Below are 25,211 nucleotides of genomic sequence, written 5' to 3'. Positions count from 1 at the left end.
TTTTTATTTTTATTTATTAGCGTGGTTATAATTATATGCAAAATGAATTCACATACTATGATAATTGTTATCTATTAAAATAGACAAATAGGCAGCTAGCATATCATAGTAAATGAAGGATTTTTGATCTGAAAATTAGAGGGAATGACTCACTTCGGCTTTTATCAGTATCCTCCCACTAACACAAATCAGAGCATTAAAATACTGGATTAGTGAGGTATTACAGAAAATGAACAGCTACTGCCTGTTGAGATTTCATCTGTTCCTGGGTGAGAGCCAAAATGTGTGTGCTCTGCACAGATAAAATACATTATGAATGGAGATATGTGAGCTGCAAAACATACCGCTAACTAAGAACCCAGCGTGTGGGTCTGTATAAATCATTTTATGCATTAAAATTTATCTTTTTATGACTAAGAACGAAAATAAAAGGAAAGTTTAGACTTTTCAAACTTTGGATACACCGCAGAAAAGTATAGTACAAATATAGATTTCCTGATTTATTCCCGATTTAATATGTTTGGGTAAACTTTTCAAAATATTTAATAATTTTAATAACATTTGTAAAATGTTTTAGTATTTTGAAAAACATTTTTATGTATTGATGTATTTTTTTTTCTATTTATGATATATATATATATATATTTTTTTTTAATTCTTTGTTTTTGTTGTGCAGGTAGGTACATTGCTAGGTCAAGCGCCACAACAGCGCACACATTGTATACATGGTAAACAGTGGCAGGAGTATATGCACATTTTTTTGTTTTTGATACTTAAACAATCCTACCTTTGTGTTATTGAGGCATGTGATAAAACAATACAGGTTGTTAAACAAGTGAGAGCAATTACACAGATATTAGACAAGGTATGCAAGGTATGTGCACTCTAACGTATATCAGCCTCTTTTTTTTTTTTTTTACATGAGATACCAATGCTGGTTGGACTATCAGTGGTGGTAACAATACGTCTGCCTAGGTACAGGGGAGAACAGAGATTACAAGAATAGAAAAATAACACTAGTTACTGTACTCCCTTTCAAGCATGTAGGTTGCTATGACATTATATAGGTGGTAGTGTTGGTTGGGCAACGTGTGTGTGAGGGTCTCTTCGGTTCTGCGTATACGAGAATGGGGTGGGGGCAGGAGACTATTGGTAAATGGGTCCCCGCTGTGCCTTTTAGTGATGGTGTTGTTTTCTCCATGAAGTGTTGCCGTGTGTGCTATATATGCTTCTCCGGGTATGTGATGGCTACGGATCTTTAAGTGGGGCATGCTTGAACATATAGGGGGGGACAAGTGCATGTCGGAGTGATGTGTGTATGACCCCTAATCAAAGGGGGCCAGGGGATTTTCAGTTGATGGTGAGTCTGTTCGTGAGGAGTGCTTCACTCACCCAAGACTTAGTGGAGCTCCCGTTGATGGGCAGGTGTACATGTGTTCAGTTGGGTGGTGTGTGCAAACACTGCGAGAAAGTAACGGCTGGTGGTTATAACAAAAACTTAACAAAACCTAAATCAGAACTGTGAGGTTATTGCTAATCAGAGGTACTCGGACATGTGAGTCTCTTTTGGTGACGATCGTTCAAATGTTGGCTCCTGGTTTCCCTCTCGTACTGGGGACAAAGGGAGCAATTTGTGCTGGGTCCCAGTTGGGCGACGTGGTCTGCGTCTCAGGGGTTGCGGGTCCCATTGAGAGTCCTAGGGCTTGGAGAAAGGCATCAGCATCGGTCAGTGACTGGCAGCGGGTGGTAATGCCATTTTTCTCTACTATGAGTGCTCTTGGTTGTGACCATCTGTACTCCAATCCTGCCTCCTGAAGTCTCTGGGTGACCGGGCCAAGGGATTTCCTCCATATTAAAGTGTTCTTAGTTAGGTCCTGGTAAAAGCTTAATTGTGCCGATTCAAATTCCAACGGGGTTTTTCCTCTGGCCGCGGCCATGATGCGGCTTTTGTCAGCAATGGATTGGCATCGGACTATCACGTCCCCGGGTGCAGCTGTTGGTGCTTGCCTGGGCTTGCTAATACGGAAGCAGCCTCCTGGTGTGAGTTTTTTGGTTAGCGTGTGGGGTAGTAGGGTGGTGAGAAGGCATCGGAGGTAGTGTGGTAATTCAGTAGGGTCAATCGCTTCTGGGATGCCCCTGATCTTTATATTTGCACGGCGGTTTCGGTCGTCAGCTAAGTCGAGCCGTGTTGCCATCTCGTTGTGGACAGCCTGTAGTTGCATTACTGTATCTCTTAGCCCCTTTACCTCTTGCTGTACATCCATGATGTCCTCCTCTGAGGCCTGGACTCGGGCAGTCACAGCTTGGACTTCCGTTTTCATTAAGTCCATCTCTGCTGATGACATTTGCTTTAACTCCAACAGTAGGTTTTTTATGTCCAGCTTAGTGGCTGGGGTCAGATCATCCGGGTCTGTAGTCCTTGTGGTGGCTGTTTTGGGGTTTGCAGGTTCCCCCTGTTCTCCGTAGGCAGAGTCCGAGCTGCTGGAGTCAGTCTCATGTTCTGGCGGGGCCGCCATTTTGAGGGCTGGCGGGCGCTGCAGCAAGGCTCCTATGTCTTGGGAGTCTTTAGTTGCGCTGGCCTGAGCCTTTTGGGATTTTCGGCCCATCGTTTCCCCACTGGGGGTATGCTTTCCGGCTTTGTGTGGGTACAAGTCTGCTTCGTCTGGGAAGCCGAGCAGGACTGATGCAGCTTGTGAGGCCGATAGCGTGCTATAGGCCCCGACTCTGCGGCGTACTTTCCTGCCCGTTTGTGGGAATAGAAAGGGCATCTGGTCTCTGCCTGTGCCACTGGCGTGATGGGGTATGTACCCTAGTGTATTTGTAGTAGTCTGCCTGCAGCGGTACACCGGTATTCCGTGAGTTTTGTTGTATTTTGCAGGTGCTCGGAAGATTTGTGTCCGTCCAGTTCAAGCGTTAGGCTCCTCCTCCCTATTTATGATATTTTTGATATTTTTTTATGTTTAAAAAAAAAAAATCATTTTAAAAGTCTGTCTAAGAATATTTAATCGTTTGAAAAGCGTATACAAAAATCAAGGTCTTGATCTCTTCAGTCCAAAAAATGACATTGATTTACTAAACGGCGTAAAGATAACCCAGGGTATAATCACACACTTGTCGTAATATTAACCCTTTCAGTGGTGCAGCAAAAAAACATCGGAACGCACTGCTCCCCTAATTACTATGATAAGGAAAATAACACGAATCAAGTAATGCTTGCTGGGGTCTGTGATACCCCAGGATGTAATTTAGTGAGAGACAATCAATGTAAGCTTGTTTGAGCTGGATCCTCTTCAACCTATCGTTCCTGTAAGATTTTTTTAAATTGTCCTATTTATAGTTACATCCCCCCTCTCATAATATTGTAAAGCGCTACGGAATCTGTTGGCGCTATATAAATGGCGATAATAGGAATCTTTTATTAAAGATCTTTTATTAAAAGTTTGGCTTCGTTGCTGGCATTTTGGCTCTGAACTGTCCTTTTGTATGAGATCAAACTGATATGTAATTAGTATAGGTTATTTCTATAGTGGCTTAAATATAGTAGCTTTAGACATTTATGGGGACTCAGCCAAGGCAAGCTAGTTGTAATGTCATTGGCTTCAAAGTAGGAAACTGCTGAGGTCGTGAGAATAGCATACTCTAAGCCCTGATGTACCCACACTATAGTTAAACATGCATCCCAAGTTAACACGAGACATCACTATACTAGAAAGGTACTGCTTTAACACTATTGCTGTATTATTCCCTTGATCTAGACTCGCAAAAAAAATGTAAAAATGAGGCATCACTATCCTGGAAATGTTATATAATTTTGCCACATGATGTATCAATCCTATGCTGTTAAATACTCGTACATTTCCCTTGCTTTTCTTCTGTACCCCATCCTATATGCCTTTAATAAAGAAAGATTGACAAAAAAAAAAAGTAGGAAACTGCGGTTCTAATACCTGTAAGACCACCTTACTGGTAAGTCTCCTTGAGCCAGACACCTAGTGATATATCAAAATAGAAGAGGAAGCTGTTCTTATGACCATTAACAATAAGTCTCCTGCAAACAGATAAAGGTAGAACAATATCTAGTAAGCGACTAAAAATCCTATTTTGAATCTTAATGTACTGTTTTTCTTGAAGGGAAGCTTCAGGGTCAGATTATGCAGCACAATGAGAGGTGCAGTACTCTTTCAAATTAAATCGATCCTCAGTGTACAATGGAGGGTAAAGTTCCAAAAGGAACAAAAACACAAATTTATAGTGTTGTATCCAAGTACTAAGTGTGGTTATAGAAAAAAGACTCACATGGAAGGAGCTTATTAGAAGCTCTCAAACTTAACAAGTTAAACATACACTTCCCACCAATCTTCTCTCTTCCAGTGCACCTGCTTCTTAAAAAAAGAATAGATTGATAATAAACCACACAATTGACGGACAGTTTATAATCTTGAACAGACACAAGGAGAATGATTAACATGTTTCGTACAACAAGTACTTAGTTTGGGGATAGCGTTGTGATCTGTTAGCCAATCCCTGGACTTTCTTCAAAAACAAATGGCATTATTACCAATTGCTGATGCATGATATCATACACGCGCATAAATCCGATAAATTAATCTGACCCACTTTATTTTACCTGTATTGCCAGTGTGCAAGAGATATGTTCATTACAAAATGCCGCAAATCCTTTTAAAAAACGGATAGCTGAGACAGCTGTACACTTCCTGTTGGCGATTGACCTATGGCATTTCTTTTTTTCCCCTTTAATTTCTCTTATTGTTCATTATGCAAATAAAATATCCGGATATATTTTTATGATACTTTGGCCCAGATGTATTTATTTTTATTTTTTTTTGGATAAACTTTTCAAATGATTTAATATTTTGGGGTAAACTTTAAAAATAATTTCATATCTTGAAAAATATTCTAATATTTTGATATTTTTCAAGGAATTTATATATGATAATTTTTTGTAAAAACATTTTAATAGCTTGAAAAATATAATTTGAATAATCTATCCAAAAATCAGGTTATCCTTTTGGGGTTCAAAGTGCCCACTACAAAAGGACTGCCCTGTAAAAGCATTCATAATGAACATACACATCACTAGAAACACATTTACATGTCCACGGCGCTTGCATATTGTACCTGGCCAGTGTTTGAGTTTCATGAACAAAACATCCCATGCAGCGTTATTTGCGGTAATTATACGTAGTGTGAACTGAAATTTAATTATATAGAGTGAATTTTTCAATACTCGTATATCCCTAAAATGTCTTTTTTTTTTTTTATTATTATTATTATTAGTTCTTTTTTTTTTTTACTTTTAATTTAAAAAGTTTTTTTTAATATGGTATATATTTTGCAATTTTCTTTTGCTTGGCACATACTTTTTTTTTTTTTAACAACTTGGTACAAAGTTTTGATGTTTGCTCGGAATAAAAACAAGCAAACAATAATTTGTGAATGTATCTGAAATATGAGAGTACCAGATGCATTTTGTCCCAATTTTTTTTTTTTTTTTTTAAATTGATGCTTTGCACGTGTCCGGATTGTATACTTTATATAGGATTCTAATATGAAAAGCACTTATTTTAAACCAGACAATGTTTGGATATTTTGTCAGAATAACCACATTTCTTACTTTGAAAGTTCTGTGATTTTGAATGGGTCCACATTAGCAAGATGTAAAAAGTCCTCTCAAATAAATGTATTTTTTTTCAAAATGAACTATTATGGACTGAATGTTACAGGTCTGTTTTCGATACCGCATAGATGACCCCAGGGACATGGATGGGTGTGAGGTGTTGCAATTTCTATAGTCCGATGGCATGCCTTGGACTATAAAGGAGACCTGTCATCCCAATGTTCAGGACGATAAGACGGTTGGCAATATATTATTATATATGTGTACTGTGTCCTTCCAAACTCAGAACATCTAGCAAGCACTAGATTCAATGAGTAAGTTCATTGCAGGAATTCAGTTATCTGCCTGTCTTAGTTCAGAGTTTAAATCTATATTATAGCTTGTGGCAGAAGCAGCCACAAGAGACTTTTGCACTAAGTATTACATTGTATTTGAACTGTATGACTAATGTAATCGGTACCCGAACCAGAAACTCTTAGCCGGTTCGGGAACCGATTAAAGTACCGAAAGAAAGACCACCCTGCTGTGGTCGTGTGCCTCACCTTAGGGGAAGGCAACAATGTTGCAAGTATTAGCAATTGGGTTCGTGTGTGGCCGCCGTTCGCATACCGAACACGTGGCGGCGGCCATCTTAACTCCCGAACAGCGGTGTTTGGTCGTCGAGCGTCTGGAACTAAAATCGGATGCTCGACTACCCAGACACCGCTCAGACCTCCAGAACAACGGAAGCATACGATTCAAACTGCCGAACGGCCCGCCGTTCGGTAGGATGAATCCCCCAGACTAGGGGATTCATCCGAATGCAGAATTAAAGCCGGATGGCTAAACTGTTCGGTACTTTTTGTTCATTGAAATAGACCGACCGCAGGGCCAGAATTCATGGAGCTGTTTTCGGCTACCAAATCCCTGCGGTCGGTCAAAACTTTAACTGTCTGTAACTCCCGAAACCCTGGTCCAATCTGGGTGAATTTTGAGTATGTTGCTCACCCAGATCAGACCTACCAGAGGACCCCTTATTTGTCTCCGTACCCCCTGTATTTAGGGGACATCCAGAAAATGGAGAAAACTCTGTTCCCACTAATGAGTTTAACTGTTAATCTAAGGGGAGGAGAGGGAGAGGAGGTGACCACGATAGGATTGGATACTGTAAGTTACCTCCCTTGCATGGGAAAAAGACCTAAAAGCAAATGTGTGAATAAAGCTGAGAGTTGACCTCCAAGCTATGTGTCGTCTAGTTCTTGGAGGGAAGGGATTGTAACTACGCTACCTGTCTTGTACCTGTCTTGGATTGCTGTTCCTGTCTACCAGCGGAGATACCTTGGATCATACCTCTACTCCGCTACATAGCTATCAAAACAACTTTAGCTTAATGAATCAGTTATGGTGTTTAGACCGTGCCCCTATGATATCACTGGTCAATTCTCTGCCATTTAGGAATTAAATCACTTTTGTTTCTGTTTATGCAGCCCTAGCAACACTTTGGCTTGCTGAAATGATTTTATGTGTGAAGAGTGTGTCCTCTATTTTTTTTATTTAAAATAAATAAATAATCATTTTAGACAGAGGCATAACTAGAAACCACGGGGTCCCATTCCTAAAATTGCCCTGGGCCCCCCCCCCCCAATACGTCTACCCCCATTACCCCGAATAGGTCCCTGCCCCCCTTCCCTCCACACATGCAGACAAATATACACATGCAGACACATACATGCAGACACACATACATACAGACACACTTGCACACACACATGCAGAAATACATACATACAAACAAACACACACAGACTTATAGACACATACAGACACACTTACAAACACACACACATACAGACATACATACAGACCCACAAAATGTTTTAGTCACCCTCTTGTTTCCTACCTTTTTGGTGCAGAACGGTGACTTTCTGTGGGGTCCAGTGGCTGGCTCCAGCTGATGGGAGTCAGAGTAGGAACTCTGACTTCCTCCTCTTCTTCCTCCTCCCTTTCGGACTCTGTGTAAGCTGGGAGGAAGTGACCGGGGCAGTCATTCCTCCCAGCTCTGATGTCATCACATGGGGCCCGGTTGCGCTATAAAAGTGCCGCAGTGCTGACCGGGCCTCTTGAATATTCGTTGCCATCAGGAGGCCCTAACAGAATGGGCCCCTGAACGCGCGGGCCTGGGCCGCATTACATAGCCGGCTGACACCCTGGTTGCAGGGTTCCGCAGGGTGGCCGGGCTCCCTGGAGTGACGGTCCCAGTCCCAGCTGCGACCCCTGCGACCGTGGTAGTTCCGCCACTGGGGATAGCTTTCAATAGAAACTGTCACTTTTATAAACTAACCTTGTAATGCCCCCTGGCTGTTAATCAGGCAACCGGTTCTGCTACTTTCTGGTTCTTTCGCTCAGAGCAGAAAAACTCAGGTTGCAGCAATTGCGCAGAGCCACCTGCCTTGCAAAGACTTCTCATTGAGCTTCATTGGGAATTCAAAGTCTGTGATTGGACAGAGATCTGCAGCTTCTGCAAGCTGTTTTTAGATATACCCCAAATGGAAAAAATGCATAATTAAATACATGCATATTTTGATTAGTGGTATATCTACTACATTGTTTAGAAAATAAAATATATATATTTTTTTTTCATTAGAGTTTTTCTTGGATACAAGGTGTTTCTTGACGTGATGATTAAAGTTTAGAATGCCTGCCGTAGACTCATTTAATCTAGAAGCGCCTAAATGGAGGATCCTATGAGAAGTGGAGAGGACAGGGTGACTTTTACAGAGTTACTTATAAATTGTCAGATCAGTAAAGCTTTCATGTGGATTAAATGTGACACTTTATGCAGGTGTATCCCCATAGTGCATGTAATGGCTTGTTATTTAGAATGCGTCGACAAGCAGTTTTTGCAGGACCTGCTTTGAATCCTTCCTCTCTGCATACTTTTAGCAGTACACACGTATATCTCATTTTTGTACATGTTATCAATTCTCCAACCACTGTATACTCGATACCACAAACACATATTCTTTATTTATCTTCATCTATACACCCTCTCTGGAAAATCTCCATTAATGGTGATAACTCGTACAATTGTGCAACCCTTTAGATATCTTCATTTCTGGGCATCGAATCATTCCAAGTTTGCTATTCCCCCCTCCCCCCACGATCACCCCAAAAGAAAAAGAAAATAGACGCTTATGACACTTTGAATATGCAACACTCATTAAATGAGATCAGTCTACCAGAACAATTATTAAACACCTGACTTTCTTAGCCCTGCAGTAAGCTGCCAAACTTCTACTTCCAGTAACGTCTAATGCATTGTACATAGGAACGATTATAATTGAATGTATCCAATGTTGTTAGGGTAACAGAAATTAAAAAAAAAAATTACTCTGAAAAGCACAGTAAATTACATAGTACGTGGGAAAATGGCATCTTTGTTTATTGTTCTTTACTTTTTTGTTCGCTTGATAAAAATGGGAATCTTTCTTTTAAATGTCAGCTTGTGCTATTTTTTTTGTTGTACACCATAACATTCTAGTGCTATTTTTTTTTTTTTTTAAAGGGACACTATAGTCACCTGAACAACTTTAGCTTAATGAAGCAGTTTTGGTGTATAGAACATGCCCCTGTAGCCTCACTGCTCAATCCTCTGCCATTTAGGAGTTAAATCCCTTTGTTTATGAACCCTAGTCACACCTCCCTGCATGTGACTTGCACAGCCTTCCATAAACACTTCCTGTAAAGAGAGCCCTATTTAGGCTTTCTTTATTGCAAGTTCTGTTTAATTAAGAATTTCTTATCCCCTGCCATGTTAATAGCTTGCTAGACCCTGCAAGAGCCTCCTGTATGTGATTAAAGTTTAATTTAGAGATTGAGATACAATTATTTAAGGTAAATTACATCTGTTTGAAAGTGAAACCAGTTTTTTTTTTTCTTCATGCAGGCTCTGTCAATCATAGCCAGGGGAGGTGTGGCTACGGCTGCATAAACAGAAAAAAGGTGATTTAACTCCTAAATGACAGTGAATTGAGCAGTGAAATTGCAGGGAATGATCTATACACTAAAACTGCTTTATTTAGCTAAAGTAATTTAGGTGACTATAGTGTTCCTTTAAGTTTAATATGTTTAGCACATAGTGTCCTACGGGGGGAACTGTCGCTAAATCTCTAACTTGTATTTCTAACAAATAATTTGGGAGTAAAATGGAAATAAATAGATTGCACCCAGTTTGCACAGTGTTCTTCCATTTCATTGATGAGTATATTGACTCGTAGTCAGTAAATTCTATAATATTTAACCCCTTAAGACCGCAGGACGTACTATGCCGTCCTTATTTGGGCGGCTCAAAACGCCGCAGGACGGCATAGTACGTCCTGGGCGGTCTTACCCCCCACGTGGCCGGCGGCACATGGCCGCTGCAGATCGCGGTCGGGGGGCATGCCTGGCCCCCCAGGCAGCCCCCCTGTGCCTGGGGACCGCGGTCTGCAGCTTCCGATCGCAGTGACAGGCTGTCACTGCGATCGGTATTTACCATGTGTCAGCCGATTTTAAAATCGGCTGACACATGGAGCCGCGGCATTTTCAATCTGCAGATCACGGTCGGGGGACATGCCTGGCCCCCCAGGCAGTCCCCCTGCGGTCAGTGACCGCGATCTGCAGAGTCTGATCGCAGTGAGAGGCTGTCACTGCGATCTGAATGCAGAGACAGCCTCTCCCTGCGATCTGATCGCAGTGACAGCCTGTCACTGCGATCAGAGTTACTATGTGTCAGCCTATTGGCTGACCCATAGTAACTGCAGGCAGGATCCCCCTGCAGATCACGGTGGGGGGCATGCCTGGCCACCCAGGCACTCCCCCTGTGGCCAATTACCGTGATCTGCAGGAGGTGATCACAGTGACAGCCTGTCACTGTGATCACTGATCCTGTGTGTCAGCCAGTGATGTAAAATCACTGGCTGACACTGTCTCTGCCCCTCTCCTGTAATAAAAATAAAATATTAGTTAAAAAAATAAATAAATTACAGTTACACATCAAATATACTTAGATCATTTATATATATATTATATATATGATCTAAGTATATATATATATATATATATATATATATATACATATGTATATATATATATATATATATGTATATGTATATATATATACACACAAAGTGTATTTTAATATTTATATATATATATATATATATATATAATTATATATATATATATTAATATCAAAATACACGTAGAAGGATATTGATTAAATATATACATAATTATAATTATATATATATATTTTATAATAAAAAAAATATAAATACGTTAAAAAAATATAAATTTAAAAAAAAAAAATATATAAATATATATATGTGTGTAATTTCGTTCTAACTGTATTTTGATATTAATATACCGTATATACTCGAGTATAAGCCGACCCGAATATAAGCCGAGGCCCCTAATTTTATCCCAAAAAACTGGGAAAACTTATTGACTCGAGTATAAGACTAGGGTGGGAAATGCAGCAGCTACTGGTAAATTTCTAAATAAAATTAGATCCTAAAAAAAATATATTAATTGAATATTTATTTACAGTGTGTGTATAATGAATGCAGCGTGTGCGTATGAGTGCAGTGTGTGTGCGTATGAGTGCAGTGTGTGTGTGCATGAATGCAGTGTGTGTGTGCATGAATGCAGTGTGTGTGTGTGTGAATGCAGTGTGTGAATGCAGTGTGTGCAGGGCCGGTGCAAGGATATTTGCCGCCGTAGGCAAAAAAATTTTTGCCGCCCCCTCCCCCCCCCCCCCCATATGTCCTGACTTCCCCTCCTCCTCCCTCAGTGGTCCTTCACTCCCCACCCCCGTGTTCCTTCACTCCCCCCCCCAGTGGTCCTGACTCACCCCTCCCCTAGTGGTCCTTACCCTCCCCTCCCCTAGTGGTCCTTTCTACCCCCTCCCCTCCCATAGTGGTCCTTATCCCACCTCCTCCCTCTCATAGTGGTCCTTATCCCCCTTCTCCCTCCCATAGTGTTCCTTATCCCCCCCTCCCTCCCATAGTGGTCCTTATCCCCCCCCTCCCTCCCATAGTGGTCCTTATCCCCCCCCTCCCTCCCATAGTGGTCCTTATCCCCCCCCTCCCTCCCATAGTGGTCCTTATACCCCCCCCTCCCTCCCATAGTGGTCCTTAACCCACCCCCTCCCTCCCATAGTGGTCCTTATAACCCCCCCCCCCCTCCCATAGTGGTCCTTATACCCCTTTTTTTTGTTATTATTATTTTTTTTTTATTATTATTATTTTTTTATTATTATTTCTTATTTTATTTATATATTTTTTTTTCGTCCCCCCTCCCTGCTTGATATATGGCAGGGAGGGGGGCTCTCCTTCCCTGGTGGTCCAGTGGCAGTTCAGTGGGGGGGAGAGGGGGCTGGCAGAGCTGTAACTTACCTGTCCTGCAGCTCCTGTCAGCTCTCTCCTCCTCTGCGCCGTCCGTTCTGCTCTTCTGTCAGCTCCCAGTGTAAATCTCGCGAGAGCCGCGGCTCTCGCGAGATTTACACTGGGAGCTGACCGAGGTGCTGACCGGACGGCGCAGAGGAGGAGAGAGCTGACAGGAGCTGCAGGACAGGTAAGTTACAGCTCTGCCAGCCCCCCTCTCCCCCCAGTCTGTATTATGGCAATGCAAATTGCCATAATACAGACCTTGACTCGAGTATAAGCCGAGTTGGGGTTTTTCAGCCCAAAAAATGGGCTGAAAAACTCGGCTTATACTCGAGTATATACGGTATATATATTGATATCAAAATACACGTAGAACGAAATAATATATATATGTATATACCTAAGTATATACGTATACATCACTATATGTATACCTATATATAAATAAAAATAATTGTAAAAAAATTATATACATATATATATACATATATATATCCACACACGTGGATATATAATAATTTTACATATATATTTATGTAATAATTTTACATAATTAGGTATCCTAATTAATTACAATTAGCGGGACCTGCCTAACAACCCAGGCCGAAAGTATAGGGAATTTAATTTGCTAGCACTATATTTAACCCTATAACTTTCCAGGACACTATAAAACCTGTACATGGGGGGTACTGTTTTACTCGGGAGACATCGCTGAACACAAATATTTGTGTTTCAAAACCGTAAAATGTATTACAACAATGATATCGTCAGGGAAAGTGAAATTTATTGCATTTTTCGCACACAAACGGCACTTACACTGACGATATTTTTGCTGTAATACTTTTTACTGTTTTGAAACACAAATATTTGTGTTCAGCAAAGTCTCCTGAGTATAACATTACCCCTCATGTACAGGTTTTAGGGTGTTTTCAAAAGTTACAGAGTCAAACATAAGGCTTGCGTTTCAGTTTTTTCACAATGAAATTCGCCAGATTGGTTACGTTGGCTTTGAGACCGTATAGTAGCCCAGAAATAAGAATTACCTCCATAATGGCATACCATTTGCAAAAGTAGACAACCCAAGGTATTGCAAATGGGGTATGTTCAGTCTTTTTTAGTAGCCACTTAGTCACAAACACTGGCCAAAATTGGCTTTCAAATTCGTTTTTTGCATTTTTCACACACAGACAAATATTAACGTTAACTTTGGCTAGTGTTTGTGACCAAGTGGCTACTAAAAAAGACTGGACATACCCCATTTGCAATACCTTGGGTTGTCTACTTTTACAAATGGTATGTGTGGCGAAACCGACCTCGCCACGTGTCCTTGGAGGGGGCTGATTGCCCGCCTCTTGCCTTTGGACTATGGACCAGACTTTATGGGAATGTGATACCCCAGATAGCCATACCATGGAGCCTATTCATATAATGAAAGACTATGGGAAAGACTTTAGCTCCATGGCAATTGTACTGTGTGAGTAGGATCTGCGCGCTATTCGGTAGTTTTGTGCGTGCAGATCCCAGCTATCTGGGGATAGGTGAAATGTCTGTGTGTTATGTGTAAATGTGACTTTATGTATTTTAAAGTGTTTTATGTCGTTTTGCAACCATGTGGTTAATGGAGTCTGCCTTTAGTCCTGGGTAATTGGATTACTTCTCCAATTAACTCCAGGGCAGAAGGGAGGAAACCAGGGTGCATTGTGGGGATGTTTTTCTGCCAGCCAGAAAGGAACAAAAGATACTTTTAGTAACTTTTGAACCCCTGGTCGGATTCATGCCATTTTTTAATATGTTGTTCCCCTGATGGAAATGTATTTTTATGTGAATGTGATGTATGGTTTTAAAGTTATGAAAGTTGTGTAAAAGTATATTTTACACTGTATGCATAATGGGATTATGTGTCACACTAAGGGGAGGGGGATGTGTGGGAGGTAACATCTATGTCATTGGTTCTTTTATGCCTCCCCCTGGGTGTGGCCTGTATGTGTGAGTTGGAAATAAAAGCCAGGCTGGATGAGCCAGTCGAGAGTTCCTGTTTTACCCTCAAAGTGATGTGTCGTCTCATTATTGGGGGAAGGATTTATTGTATGCTGTTCCAGTTGACTGCTAGGAGTACAAGCCTATTCGTATGGTTCCTATTCAATGGTCTCTATTCAATGGTCTACAGCATTCATACGCTTGGGAGAATTTAAATGTTTCTCGGATTTGGTGATTATGGTGTCTGCCAGAGTGCTTGGAGTCCTCAGGAAGCACTAGGAGCATCCATTAACGGAGGTGCCCGGTCGGGGTGCCAGGTGATCCATTACAGTATGCCATCTTGGGGGTAATTCTCATTCCTGGGCTACCATACAGTCTCAAAGGCAACGTAACCAAACTGGCAAATTTCAATGTGAAAAAACTGAAAAGTGTAACATGCTTTATTTGACCCTGTAACTTCCCAAAACACCATAAAACCTGTACATAGGGGGTACTGTTTTACACGTGAGACATCGCTGAATACAAATATGTGTATTTTATTGCAGTAAAAGCAAACAGTATTATGACATTCACAGTTAGAATGTCACATAGAACTAAGAAAATTTAAAAAAATCTTATTTTCTCTCATTTTTTTATATTTTATTCATAATAAGTTATGTTCCATACCTAAATATTTGATGTTAAATGAAAGCCCTGTTTCCCCTGAATAAAATGATAAATAATAAGTGTGGGTGCATTTAATATGAAAGAGGTGAATTACGGTTGGACAGACATATAGCGCAAATGCCAGGTTTTTGTTTACGTTTTTTTTGGATCACAACTTGGACATTTGGCTGCGGTCTTAAGGGGTTAATAGTCGTAGAATATATGGTTTGCTAAATATCTCCATTGGCAACAAAAACATTTCAGAATTTTGTTGTGAAAATGCTTTTGTCAGTAAAAGAGTTTGTGGGAAAAACACGAGTAAAATGAAATGTTAAAAGGGTTTGCTGAAATCTTTGTTTGTGGACATCAAACGTGGTTTGCAGGCGTTCTTTTAATGTGGGTTGCTTGTTTTGTTTAACCCCTTCAGGACCGCTGACGGTTCAGGACCGTCAGCGGTAAAACGTGCGTTTGGACCGCTGACGGTCCTGAACCGTCATAACGGTTTTGGGCTACTTACCTGATCGCCGTCGGTCCCACGGCGGCGATCAGCTCTCCTCCCGGTCCAGGGGGACTGCCTGTCTGCCCGGGCAGTCCCCCCTCGGCAGATCAGGACCCCACGGCCATGTGATCACTCGATCACATGACCGCAATAGGGGTCTTTGTATCTGCCTGCAGGGGGACTGTCTGTGCTGACAGGCAGTCTCCCTGCAAGTGTAAAATCATAAAATAAAGTTAAAAGAAAAAACAATCAGTGTAAAAAAAATTATAATATGTGTATATATATATATGATATATATACATGTATTATATCTATATATACCTATATATAATATATGTATATGTATCATATATATAATGTCACACTAAGTGTATTTTTATATTTATATATACGTATATTAATATAAAAATACACTTATATTTAAATTACACACGAATATATACAATATATATAATAACTATATATATGGTATATATATATTATTATAAAATACAAATAATATGTTAATAAAAATAAATAACAAAAAATAAAAATAATTTTTAATAATTAAAAAAAAATTATATATATATATTCAATTTTATTCTAACAGTATTTTGATATTGATATATATATATTTATATCAAAATACACTTAGAATGTAATGATATATATATCTATGTATAAATAAATAAATAAAAATAATACGAAATATACATATGTCCACATACAAAATTACATTAATAATTTCATAAATATACACGTAGACGTCAAATATATAAATATGTATATATATTAAAATTCTACGTGCATATTTATGTAATATTTTTACCTAATTAAGTAATTTTAATGATTGCAATTTGAGGGACCTGCCTGCCAACCCAGGCCAAAAGTCCAGATAATTTAATTTGCTAGCACTGTGCTTAACCCTGTAACTTTCTATGACACCCTAAATCCTGTACATGGGGGTACTGTTTTACTCGGGAGACTTCGCTGAACACAAATATTAGTGTTTCAAAACAGTAAAACATATCACAGCGATGATATTGTCAGTGAAAGTGAAGTTTTTTGCATTTTTCACACACAAACAGCTCTTTCACTGAGGATATTATTGCTGTGATATATTTTACTGTTCTGATACACTAATATTTGTGTTCAGCGAAGTCTCCTGAGTATAACAGTACCCCACATGTAGAGGTTTTATAGTGTTTGTGAAAGTTACAGGGTCAAATATAAGGCTTGATTTTACTTTTTTTTTTTTTTATTGAAATTTGTCAGATTGGTTAGGTTGCCTTTGACAGCGTATGGTAGCCAAGGAATGAGAATTAGCCCCATGATGGCATACCATTTACAAAAGAAGACAACCCAAGGTATTGCAAATGGGGTATGTTCAGCCTTTTTTAGTAGCCACTTAGTCACAAACACCGGCCAAAAATAGCGGTTTTTGCATTTTTAACACACAAACAAATATAAATGCTAACTTTGGCCAGTGTTTGTGACTAGGTGGCTACTAAAAAAGACTGGACATACCCCATTTTAAATACCCTGGGTTGTCTACTTTAAAAAATATGTACATGTTAGGTGTGTTTCGGGGATTTATGACAGATAACGGTGTAACAATGTCACTATTGATACATTTAAAATATATATATACTGAAACAGCAATTTCCTACTTGTATTTATAGGCCTATAACTTGCAAAAAAAAGCAATAAAGCATGTAAACACTGGGTGTTTTTAAACTCGGGACAAAATTTTGAATCTATTTAGCAGTTTTTTTCATTAGCTTTTGTAGATAAGTAAAAGATTTTTCAAGTAAAAGTCCAAAAACATGATTTTTTTTTTTTTTTTTCACCATATTTCATTATTTTTTTTAAATACAATATATGACATAATATAAATACTGGTATGTAAAGAAAGCCCTTCTTGTCGTGAAAAAAACAATATATAACTTGTATGGGAACCGTAAATGAGAGAGCGGAAAATTACAGCTAAACACAAACACCACAAAAGTGTTAAAACTGCTCTGGTCCTTAACGTACAAACATCGCAAAAACAGGCCGGTCCTGAAGGGGTTAAATAGCAAATTTCTATGCCAAAATCGGGCATTATTTATTTATTTTGGTAAAGTCATTCTTGTGAATCTGTTTCCTGGGTGTAGAGTACTAATTTGCTTGCTTTGTTTTGTGAGGTCAACCAAAGGTCAAACAGCCATTAAATGGACACTCCATATGCTGTATTTATCATAAGCCGGCCTCTTTAGCACCGCCCCCTCACCTCAGAAAAGTGTCTTCCTTATCAAATGTATGTACAGCACTTTCATTTACATACCATCCTCTGAATGCCAGGTAAAGGATGGAAATTAGTCAGTTCCTGCAGTGCACATGTCCTTGTATGGCACTGCTAGAGAAAATGTTGAGCTTACATGCTGAAAACGCACTTATGTACCTGAGGCATAATGGTTTGACTTTATTCCCACAACGTAGAAGAGCAGCGGAGTCAAGCTAATTTTTAACTTCCCCTCTTTGCTTTATTAACCACAGTAATTCTGCAATAGTATTTAACGGAATGTCAGTTTTATCCACTAACAGGAGATTGTAGCATCTCTCCAATGGCCATTTAAGCTGTAGTTGTTCTGGTCACTATAGTGTCCCTTTAAATGTGCATAGGGATTTGGGATGGTGCGCAGGTATTTTTTTGTTTGCTTTTGTTCAAAGGACATTTGTTGATTACTTATTTATTAAATGATGGCTTTTTTTAAATATATTTTTCAAACAGGTTTGCAGTGTATGTCATCACGCGTCTTGATATATACTCAATAAATAGTTACATAAGACATCACAAAGAATATCTTAGCGAGTGTGAAAACATATTTAATTTAGTTGCATAAGCTGGTAGGTGTTATGATAGTTCGAGTGTCCCTTTAGGACCATTTTTTATGATCTGCATTTTATTGTATATTTTGTTTTTATTGTAGAATAAGCAGTACACAGAGAAAGGCAGTCTTATGTGAAATTAATGGGCATTAATTATAAAACAAGACGCAGTGTAAGTATTAAGCTCCACGTCCTTACAACCCAGCAAAAATGTGCTCCGTTTTTTTCTTTTTGTATCAAAATTATATAAAAAAAAAATAAAAAATAAAAAAAAAAAAAACTGAGAAGAACCATGGTTTTGAATGGTTTCAAATCTGAACATAAAGTAAGAAATAAATAGAAAAATTGTAACAGCTGCTTTTTTTCTAACCTGCAAAGTGTAGACAGTTGTGATTTTCTGAAACATTACATGTAAGGTCTATTGAGGGCAAACTGTTAATTACCTACTTCATTATTGTCAAAGTTAATTCAGTGTTTGGGAGCAGGAGCCGTTTTTCATCCTCTCTTTGGAACCGGGCGAGACATCTGTTTACCATACTAGATACATTAGGGCTTATCACTAGAGGACAGACAGGAGGGAGACTCTGTGAAATATAGCTACTGTCATGGTAGCGTGGAATACACGCAGCATTCAGAAAGCAGCGCATGCACTGACTCACCTTAATTTCAATACTTTGTGTTCTCAGCGCTTGTGAGCAAATATGATGCAGTGATCAGGATTTAGCTTTGTCATTCTCTTTTCCCCGGGAATATTACAAATTCTACGTTCTTCGCTGCAGAAAGCTATCCATCAGTACATGGAATTCATATGCTCCCAGTATGAAAAGAATTAACTTATCAATAATCACAGCCTTGGTCCCAAAAGGCTTTCTGTATTCAATTTCACATACAAACAAGGAACATGTCCATTCCACATACAAATCAGAGACATGCCAATTCCACATACAAACTAGGGACATGTCCATTCCACATACAAACCAGGGACATGTCAATTCCACATACAAACAAGGAACATGTCCATCCCACATACAAATCAGGGACATGTCAATTTCACATACAAACCAGGGACATGTCAATTTCACATAAAAAACAGGGACATGTCAATTCCACATACAAACCAGGGACATGTCAATTCCACATACAAACCAGGGACATGTCAATTCCACATACAAACCAGGGACATGTCAATTTCACATACAAACTAGGGACATGTCCATTCCACATACAAACCAGGGACATGTCAATTCCACATACAAACAAGGAACATGTCCATCCCACATACAAATCAGGGACATGTCAATTTCACATACAAACCAGGGACATGTCAATTTCACATAAAAAACAGGGACATGTCAATTCCACATACAAACCAGGGACATGTCAATTCCACATACAAACCAGGGACATGTCAATTCCACATACAAACCAGGGACATGTCAATTTCACATACAAACCAGGGGCATGTCAATTCCACATACAAACCAGGGACATGTCAATTCCACATACAAATCAGGGACATGTCAATTCCACATACAAATCAGGGACATGTCAATTCCACATACAAATCAGGGACATGTCAATTCCACATACAAACCCAGGGACATGTCAATTTCACATACAAACCAGGGACATGTCAATTCCACATACAAACCAGGGACATGTCAATTTCACATACAAACCAGGGGCATGTCAATTCCACATACAAACCAGGGACATGTCAATTCCACATACAAATCAGGGACATGTCAATTCCACATACAAACCAGGGACATGTCAATTTAACATAAAAAAACAGGGACATGTCAATTCCACATACAAATCAGGGACATGTCAATTCCACATACAAACCCAGGGACATGTCAATTTCACATACAAACCAGGGACATGTCAATTCCACATACAAATCAGGGACATGTCAATTCCACATACAAACCCAGGGACATGTCAATTCCACATACAATCCCAGGGACATGTCAATTTCACATACAAACCAGGGACATGTCAATTCCACATACAAACCAGGGACATGTCAATTCCACATACAAACCAGGGACATGTCAATTTCACATACAAACCAGGGACATGTCAATTCCACATACAAACCAGGGACATGTCAATTTCACATAAAAAACAGGGACATGTCAATTCCACATACAAACCCAGGGACATGTCAATTCCACATACAAACCAGGGACATGTCAATTCCACATACAAATCAGGGACATGTCAATTCCACATACAAACCAGGGACATGTCAATTTAACATAAAAAAACAGGGACATGTCAATTCCACATACAAATCAGGGACATGTCAATTCCACATACAAACCCAGGGACATGTCAATTTCACATACAAACCAGGGACATGTCAATTCCACATACAAATCAGGGACATGTCAATTCCACATACAAACCCAGGGACATGTCAATTCCACATACAATCCCAGGGACATGTTAATTTCACATACAAACCAGGGACATGTCAATTCCACATACAAACCAGGGACATGTCAATTCCACATACAAACCAGGGACATGTCAATTTCACATACAAACTAGGGACATGTCCATTCCACATACAAACCAGGGACATGTCAATTCCACATACAAACAAGGAACATGTCCATCCCACATACAAATCAGGGACATGTCAATTTCACATACAAACCAGGGACATGTCAATTCCACATACAAACCAGGGACATGTCAATTTCACATAAAAAACAGGGACATGTCAATTCCACATACAAACCCAGGGACATGTCAATTCCACATACAAACCAGGGACATGTCAATTCCACATACAAACCAGGGACATGTCAATTCCACATACAAACCAGGGACATGTCAATTTCACATACAAATCAGGGACATGTCAATTTCACATAAAAAACAGGGACATGTCAATTTCACATACAAACCCAGGGACATGTCAATTTCACATACAAACCCAGGGACATGTCAATTTCACATACAAACCCAGGGACATGTCAATTTCACATACAAACCCAGGGACATGTCAATTTCACATACAAACCCAGGGACATGTCAATTTCACATACAAACCCAGGGACATGTCAATTTCACATACAAACCCAGGGACATGTCCATTCCAAATACAAACCCAGGGACATGTCCATTCCACATACAAATCAGGGACATGTCAATTTCACATAAAAAAACAGGGACATGTCAATTTCACATACAAACTCAGGGACATGTCAATTTCACATACAAACTCAGGGACATGTCAATTCCACATACAAACCAGGGACATGTCAATTCCACATACAAACCAGGGACATGTCAATTCCACATAAAAAACCAGGGACATGTCAATTTCACATAAAAAAACAGGGACATGTCAATTCCACATACAAACCCAGGGACGTGTCAATTCCACATACAAACCCAGGGACATTTCCATTCCACATAGTGCCGGGCAGCACTTTAAAACCTTGCCTGACAGTGTTATTAGTTTGTGTGTATATGCATGTGTGTATATGTATATACATATTGACATCTTGATGCTTATGAATTAGTCATATTAAGGAGCATATATTTCAGATTCTTTTCTAAGCACATCTACTATTCGTTCCCTTTACTCTTCTCTTTTCAGATCTGTCTGACGGACGGTGTTACGAGCTAATCAATTCCTCTGTTCCTGCTTATTAATTACTCCTAGGGGTTATTCATTAGAGGGCTGTATAAAATGATAAACTAGTTGAATTAAGTAAATAAGTTCTTGAATAATGTAAGAACAGTATATGTGTGTGCTGAATCTTGTCCTCATACAGAACAGAACATAGACAGGTGGAGATTTTTTTTATTTATTTGTTTAATTTAATATTCGTTCAATCAACAATGAATTCCATTTTATGAAAAAGAAAAAAAAGTTCTGAATTTTACAAATTGTATAATCTCCCTACATGAAAAATGTCTAAATCATACTTCCTGTACAGATATTTAAATATCACTTGGATTTGGATTGACTTTAAGCTTACATACAACACGATCATTCTTTAATGATACACAGTATAGATTATAGAAATATCAGTGCACACCTAAATCTGCAGAAAAGGTTGACCCTTCGTAAATACAATATCTTAATATGGCTATAAGAATATAAAAGAAACATACCAGCACAGAAACAGGAGTGAGACCGGGCTCCATACAGCTAACAGGCTCTGGTCTTGGATCTCTGTTGCCCTCCCTCCCAGCTGGCATTTTTATGTGATGTGTGTGTGTGTGTGTGTGGCACCTGATAACCCCCAAACCCGCTTGTCAGGGTTCAGTTTCCACTCTCCATTGGCAGAAGTAGATGATAAATGTTAAACCCTGATTATTTGCTGCTCCCTCTTTTATAACCTTTTTTTAAAGGAACTCTGCAGGCACTGTAAATGCTTCAGCTTACTGAAGTAGTTATAGTGTCTTCAGACCCCTGTCGTCATCCTTCCATTCAGCTTTAAATCATTTTTAATGATTTAATGCTAGATGTGTCTGTCCCCCATCACCAGTATGGCCTGGGCCATAGGTGGCATGGGGCCCTTTTGTAGTGCCCCCCCCCCCCCCCCCCTAGCATTTGGTGGCCAGAGATGTTAATATTTTAATTTTGAGATCATATTATCTCGCTCTACAGATATTCCATGCCGGCCTGTACTTTAAACTGAGCTAGATAGATATTATTTCCATTTTAATTCACTCTTAACAACTTGCAGGATTACAAAAGAGGATTTGGAATTTTGGCATATGGATTTCAAGAGGGTCAAGTGTAAAATACACATTGCTTCAGTGTATTGCCAAATATAGCACAGAACAGATAAAACTTCAAAGTTCCTAAAGTGTAACTTTTGCAGGTTTTGCGAGAGAGACTGCTTTGACTTTAATAAGGAACTGTAATCTATGTTGTCAAGTTTTTGGTTGACGTGTCATTTTACAGTCCATTCTTTTCCTTTTCTTTTCGTAGACTATTGTTCGTGGCAGTAAACCACCACAGGAAGCTTCCATCAATGGTTTGCTTGAAGACTTTGACAACATATCTGTAACTCGCTCCAATTCCCTTAGAAAAGAAAGTCCACCTACCCCGCATCAGGGACATTCTAACCATTTTAAAAGCTACCCAGAAGAAAATGGCTTTTTTACCTTTTCTGCATACAGTTGTGACAGTGAAATTCCAAGAAGTAACATTTCCGAAAGATACAAGGAACGAAGCTTAAGCGCTGAGGAGGCGGAGGCTTATTATAGATCAAACAAACCACCAAGACCAAATGGACATCCGATTAAAATGAGATCTTATGAAGCTTACTTTCCCGAAACAAAATCTACAAAGGCAGATATGTCTAGTTATACACCAGAATATCACCCTCAACTGGAAACTAAAAGTAAATCTGTGGACCAATGTGGGCTACCATGGGACTACCACAGGGGTACAGGGACATCTCTTCAGGATTATAGGGATTACTTTCAACCTTCAATTACAGGAACAGTAATGTTGAGTGAGGGCTCAAAAGAGAGACTTGAATACACTGAGTGGGGAGATGGATTAGCCAAGGATGAGTACGATAGGAGGCCGAAGTCCTCCTACGTTAGTCAAACAAGTCCTCAACCAGCCATACGACAAAGGTCAAGATCTGGATCTGGCCTTCAAGAACCAGTCATACCATACGGTGCAGGTGTTTTAAAAACAAACCAGCAAGGTCACTCATTCAGTTCATATACCTACCCACGTTTGTCGGAAACACCAGCATGCATTCCAAAGGTAATATATTTGTATTTTGATTAATTGATTTATTTGTATTTTGATTTGCAAAATAATAATTGTTCTTACAGTTTTGAGAATCAGATGTTTTGGTGTAAAAGAGAGCTTTATCAAGTATTTACAAGCTGTATTAATCTATTCTGTTGCTTTTGAATTTTGTTACTGTAGTTCTATAGCTCATGGTAACTCATCGCTAACAACCTGTTCTTTAAGGGTCCATGTACAACATATAATGACCCATTTAATTGATAACTACAGGACTATATGGACCAGTCAAAGTTAAATAAGCAAAACATGTCATACTCTTATTACGGACCAACTTTACAGCAAAGTGTAACAATTGGTCCTTAAATATTTATGGAGTTCTCTATAACTGGAACAAGTAAAACTACTTGGAGCAGGTATTATTAAATATATTTATATTATATTAAAAAATAATGATTACTACTTTTTGTATGACCCTTGTTCACGCTTGGGGATATTTAAAGAAATTGTAGCTTTCTCTAGGATATGACCTACTCTGTAAATAATGGAAAAAAATGTATAATTTCTCATCTCAAGGTTACCTTGTGGACATATAAACCTTGACCCTGAGATCTGAACAGGATCTACACCTGCTATATTAGCCATGTGATGTTATTTACCAGTGTTTCTTGACCTTGTCCCAAACGAGTATTTCTAGTTATAGATGTTACTAAAGAAGAATATGGTCACCTTAAAGGACCACTATAGTGCCAGGAAAACATACTCGTTTTCCTGGCACTATAGTGCCCTGAGGTGCCCCCACCCTCAGGATCCCCCTCCCGCCGTGCTCTGGAGAGAGGAAGGGGTTAAACACTTACCTTTCTCCAGCGCCGGGCGGGGAGCTTTCCTCCTCCTCTCCTCCTCTCCTTCTTCCTCGCGACGTCATTGGTTGAATTCGCATGCACGGCAGGAGCCGCGCGCGCTTTCAGCCGGTCTCATAGGAAAGCATTATCAATGCTTTCCTATGGACGCTGGCGTCTTCCCTTTGTGATTTTCACAGTGAGAAGCACGCAAGCGCCTCTAAAGACACACAAGAGAAGTAACTGTATGTCAGAGAGGGTATTGGTTGATGGACAAGATGCGTGTGTTCAAAGAAGCTAGTAAAAGTGGTGTGTGGGAGAACTGAACAGTGGCAGGAGAAAGAGTGAGCTGGGCTATGGAGGTGAAGAAACTGATGAGGGCAGTAAAATGAGAGAAGCTTCACCAAGGAAGATGGTACGCTTTTCTAAAGAGGTGTGTTTTCAGTGACTTTTTAACTGACTGCAGGCTAGGAGAGAGGGCCTGATGGCTTTGGCTGCAAAATCCAAGGGAACAGGGCAGCCCAGATGAGTGGTCAATGCGATAGCGAGCAGATGTCAGGAGAAGGTCATTTGCAAAGTGAAGGTAACCAATAAGGATATATTTGTTGAGTAA

General features: G+C 39.5%; 1 protein-coding gene across 3 annotated transcripts in view; it reads left to right on the top strand.

Moving 5' to 3' along the window:
- The window catches only part of PAK5 (p21 (RAC1) activated kinase 5), a 149,782-nt gene that overhangs the window by 86,246 nt on the left and 38,325 nt on the right, over nt 1–25,211 (top strand). For all 3 annotated transcript variants that reach the window (XM_063444015.1, XM_063444014.1, XM_063444016.1), the window contains one exon: nt 22,983–23,774. In XM_063444015.1, the coding sequence (XP_063300085.1) occupies nt 22,983–23,774 (792 nt within the window). The remainder of the gene's footprint in view (nt 1–22,982; nt 23,775–25,211) is intronic.

Source organism: Pelobates fuscus, chromosome 2 (assembly GCF_036172605.1).
Source record: "Pelobates fuscus isolate aPelFus1 chromosome 2, aPelFus1.pri, whole genome shotgun sequence".
In the NCBI taxonomy this organism is placed as follows: Eukaryota; Metazoa; Chordata; class Amphibia; order Anura; family Pelobatidae; genus Pelobates; species Pelobates fuscus.
This window is presented reverse-complemented; position numbering and strand designations above follow the sequence as displayed.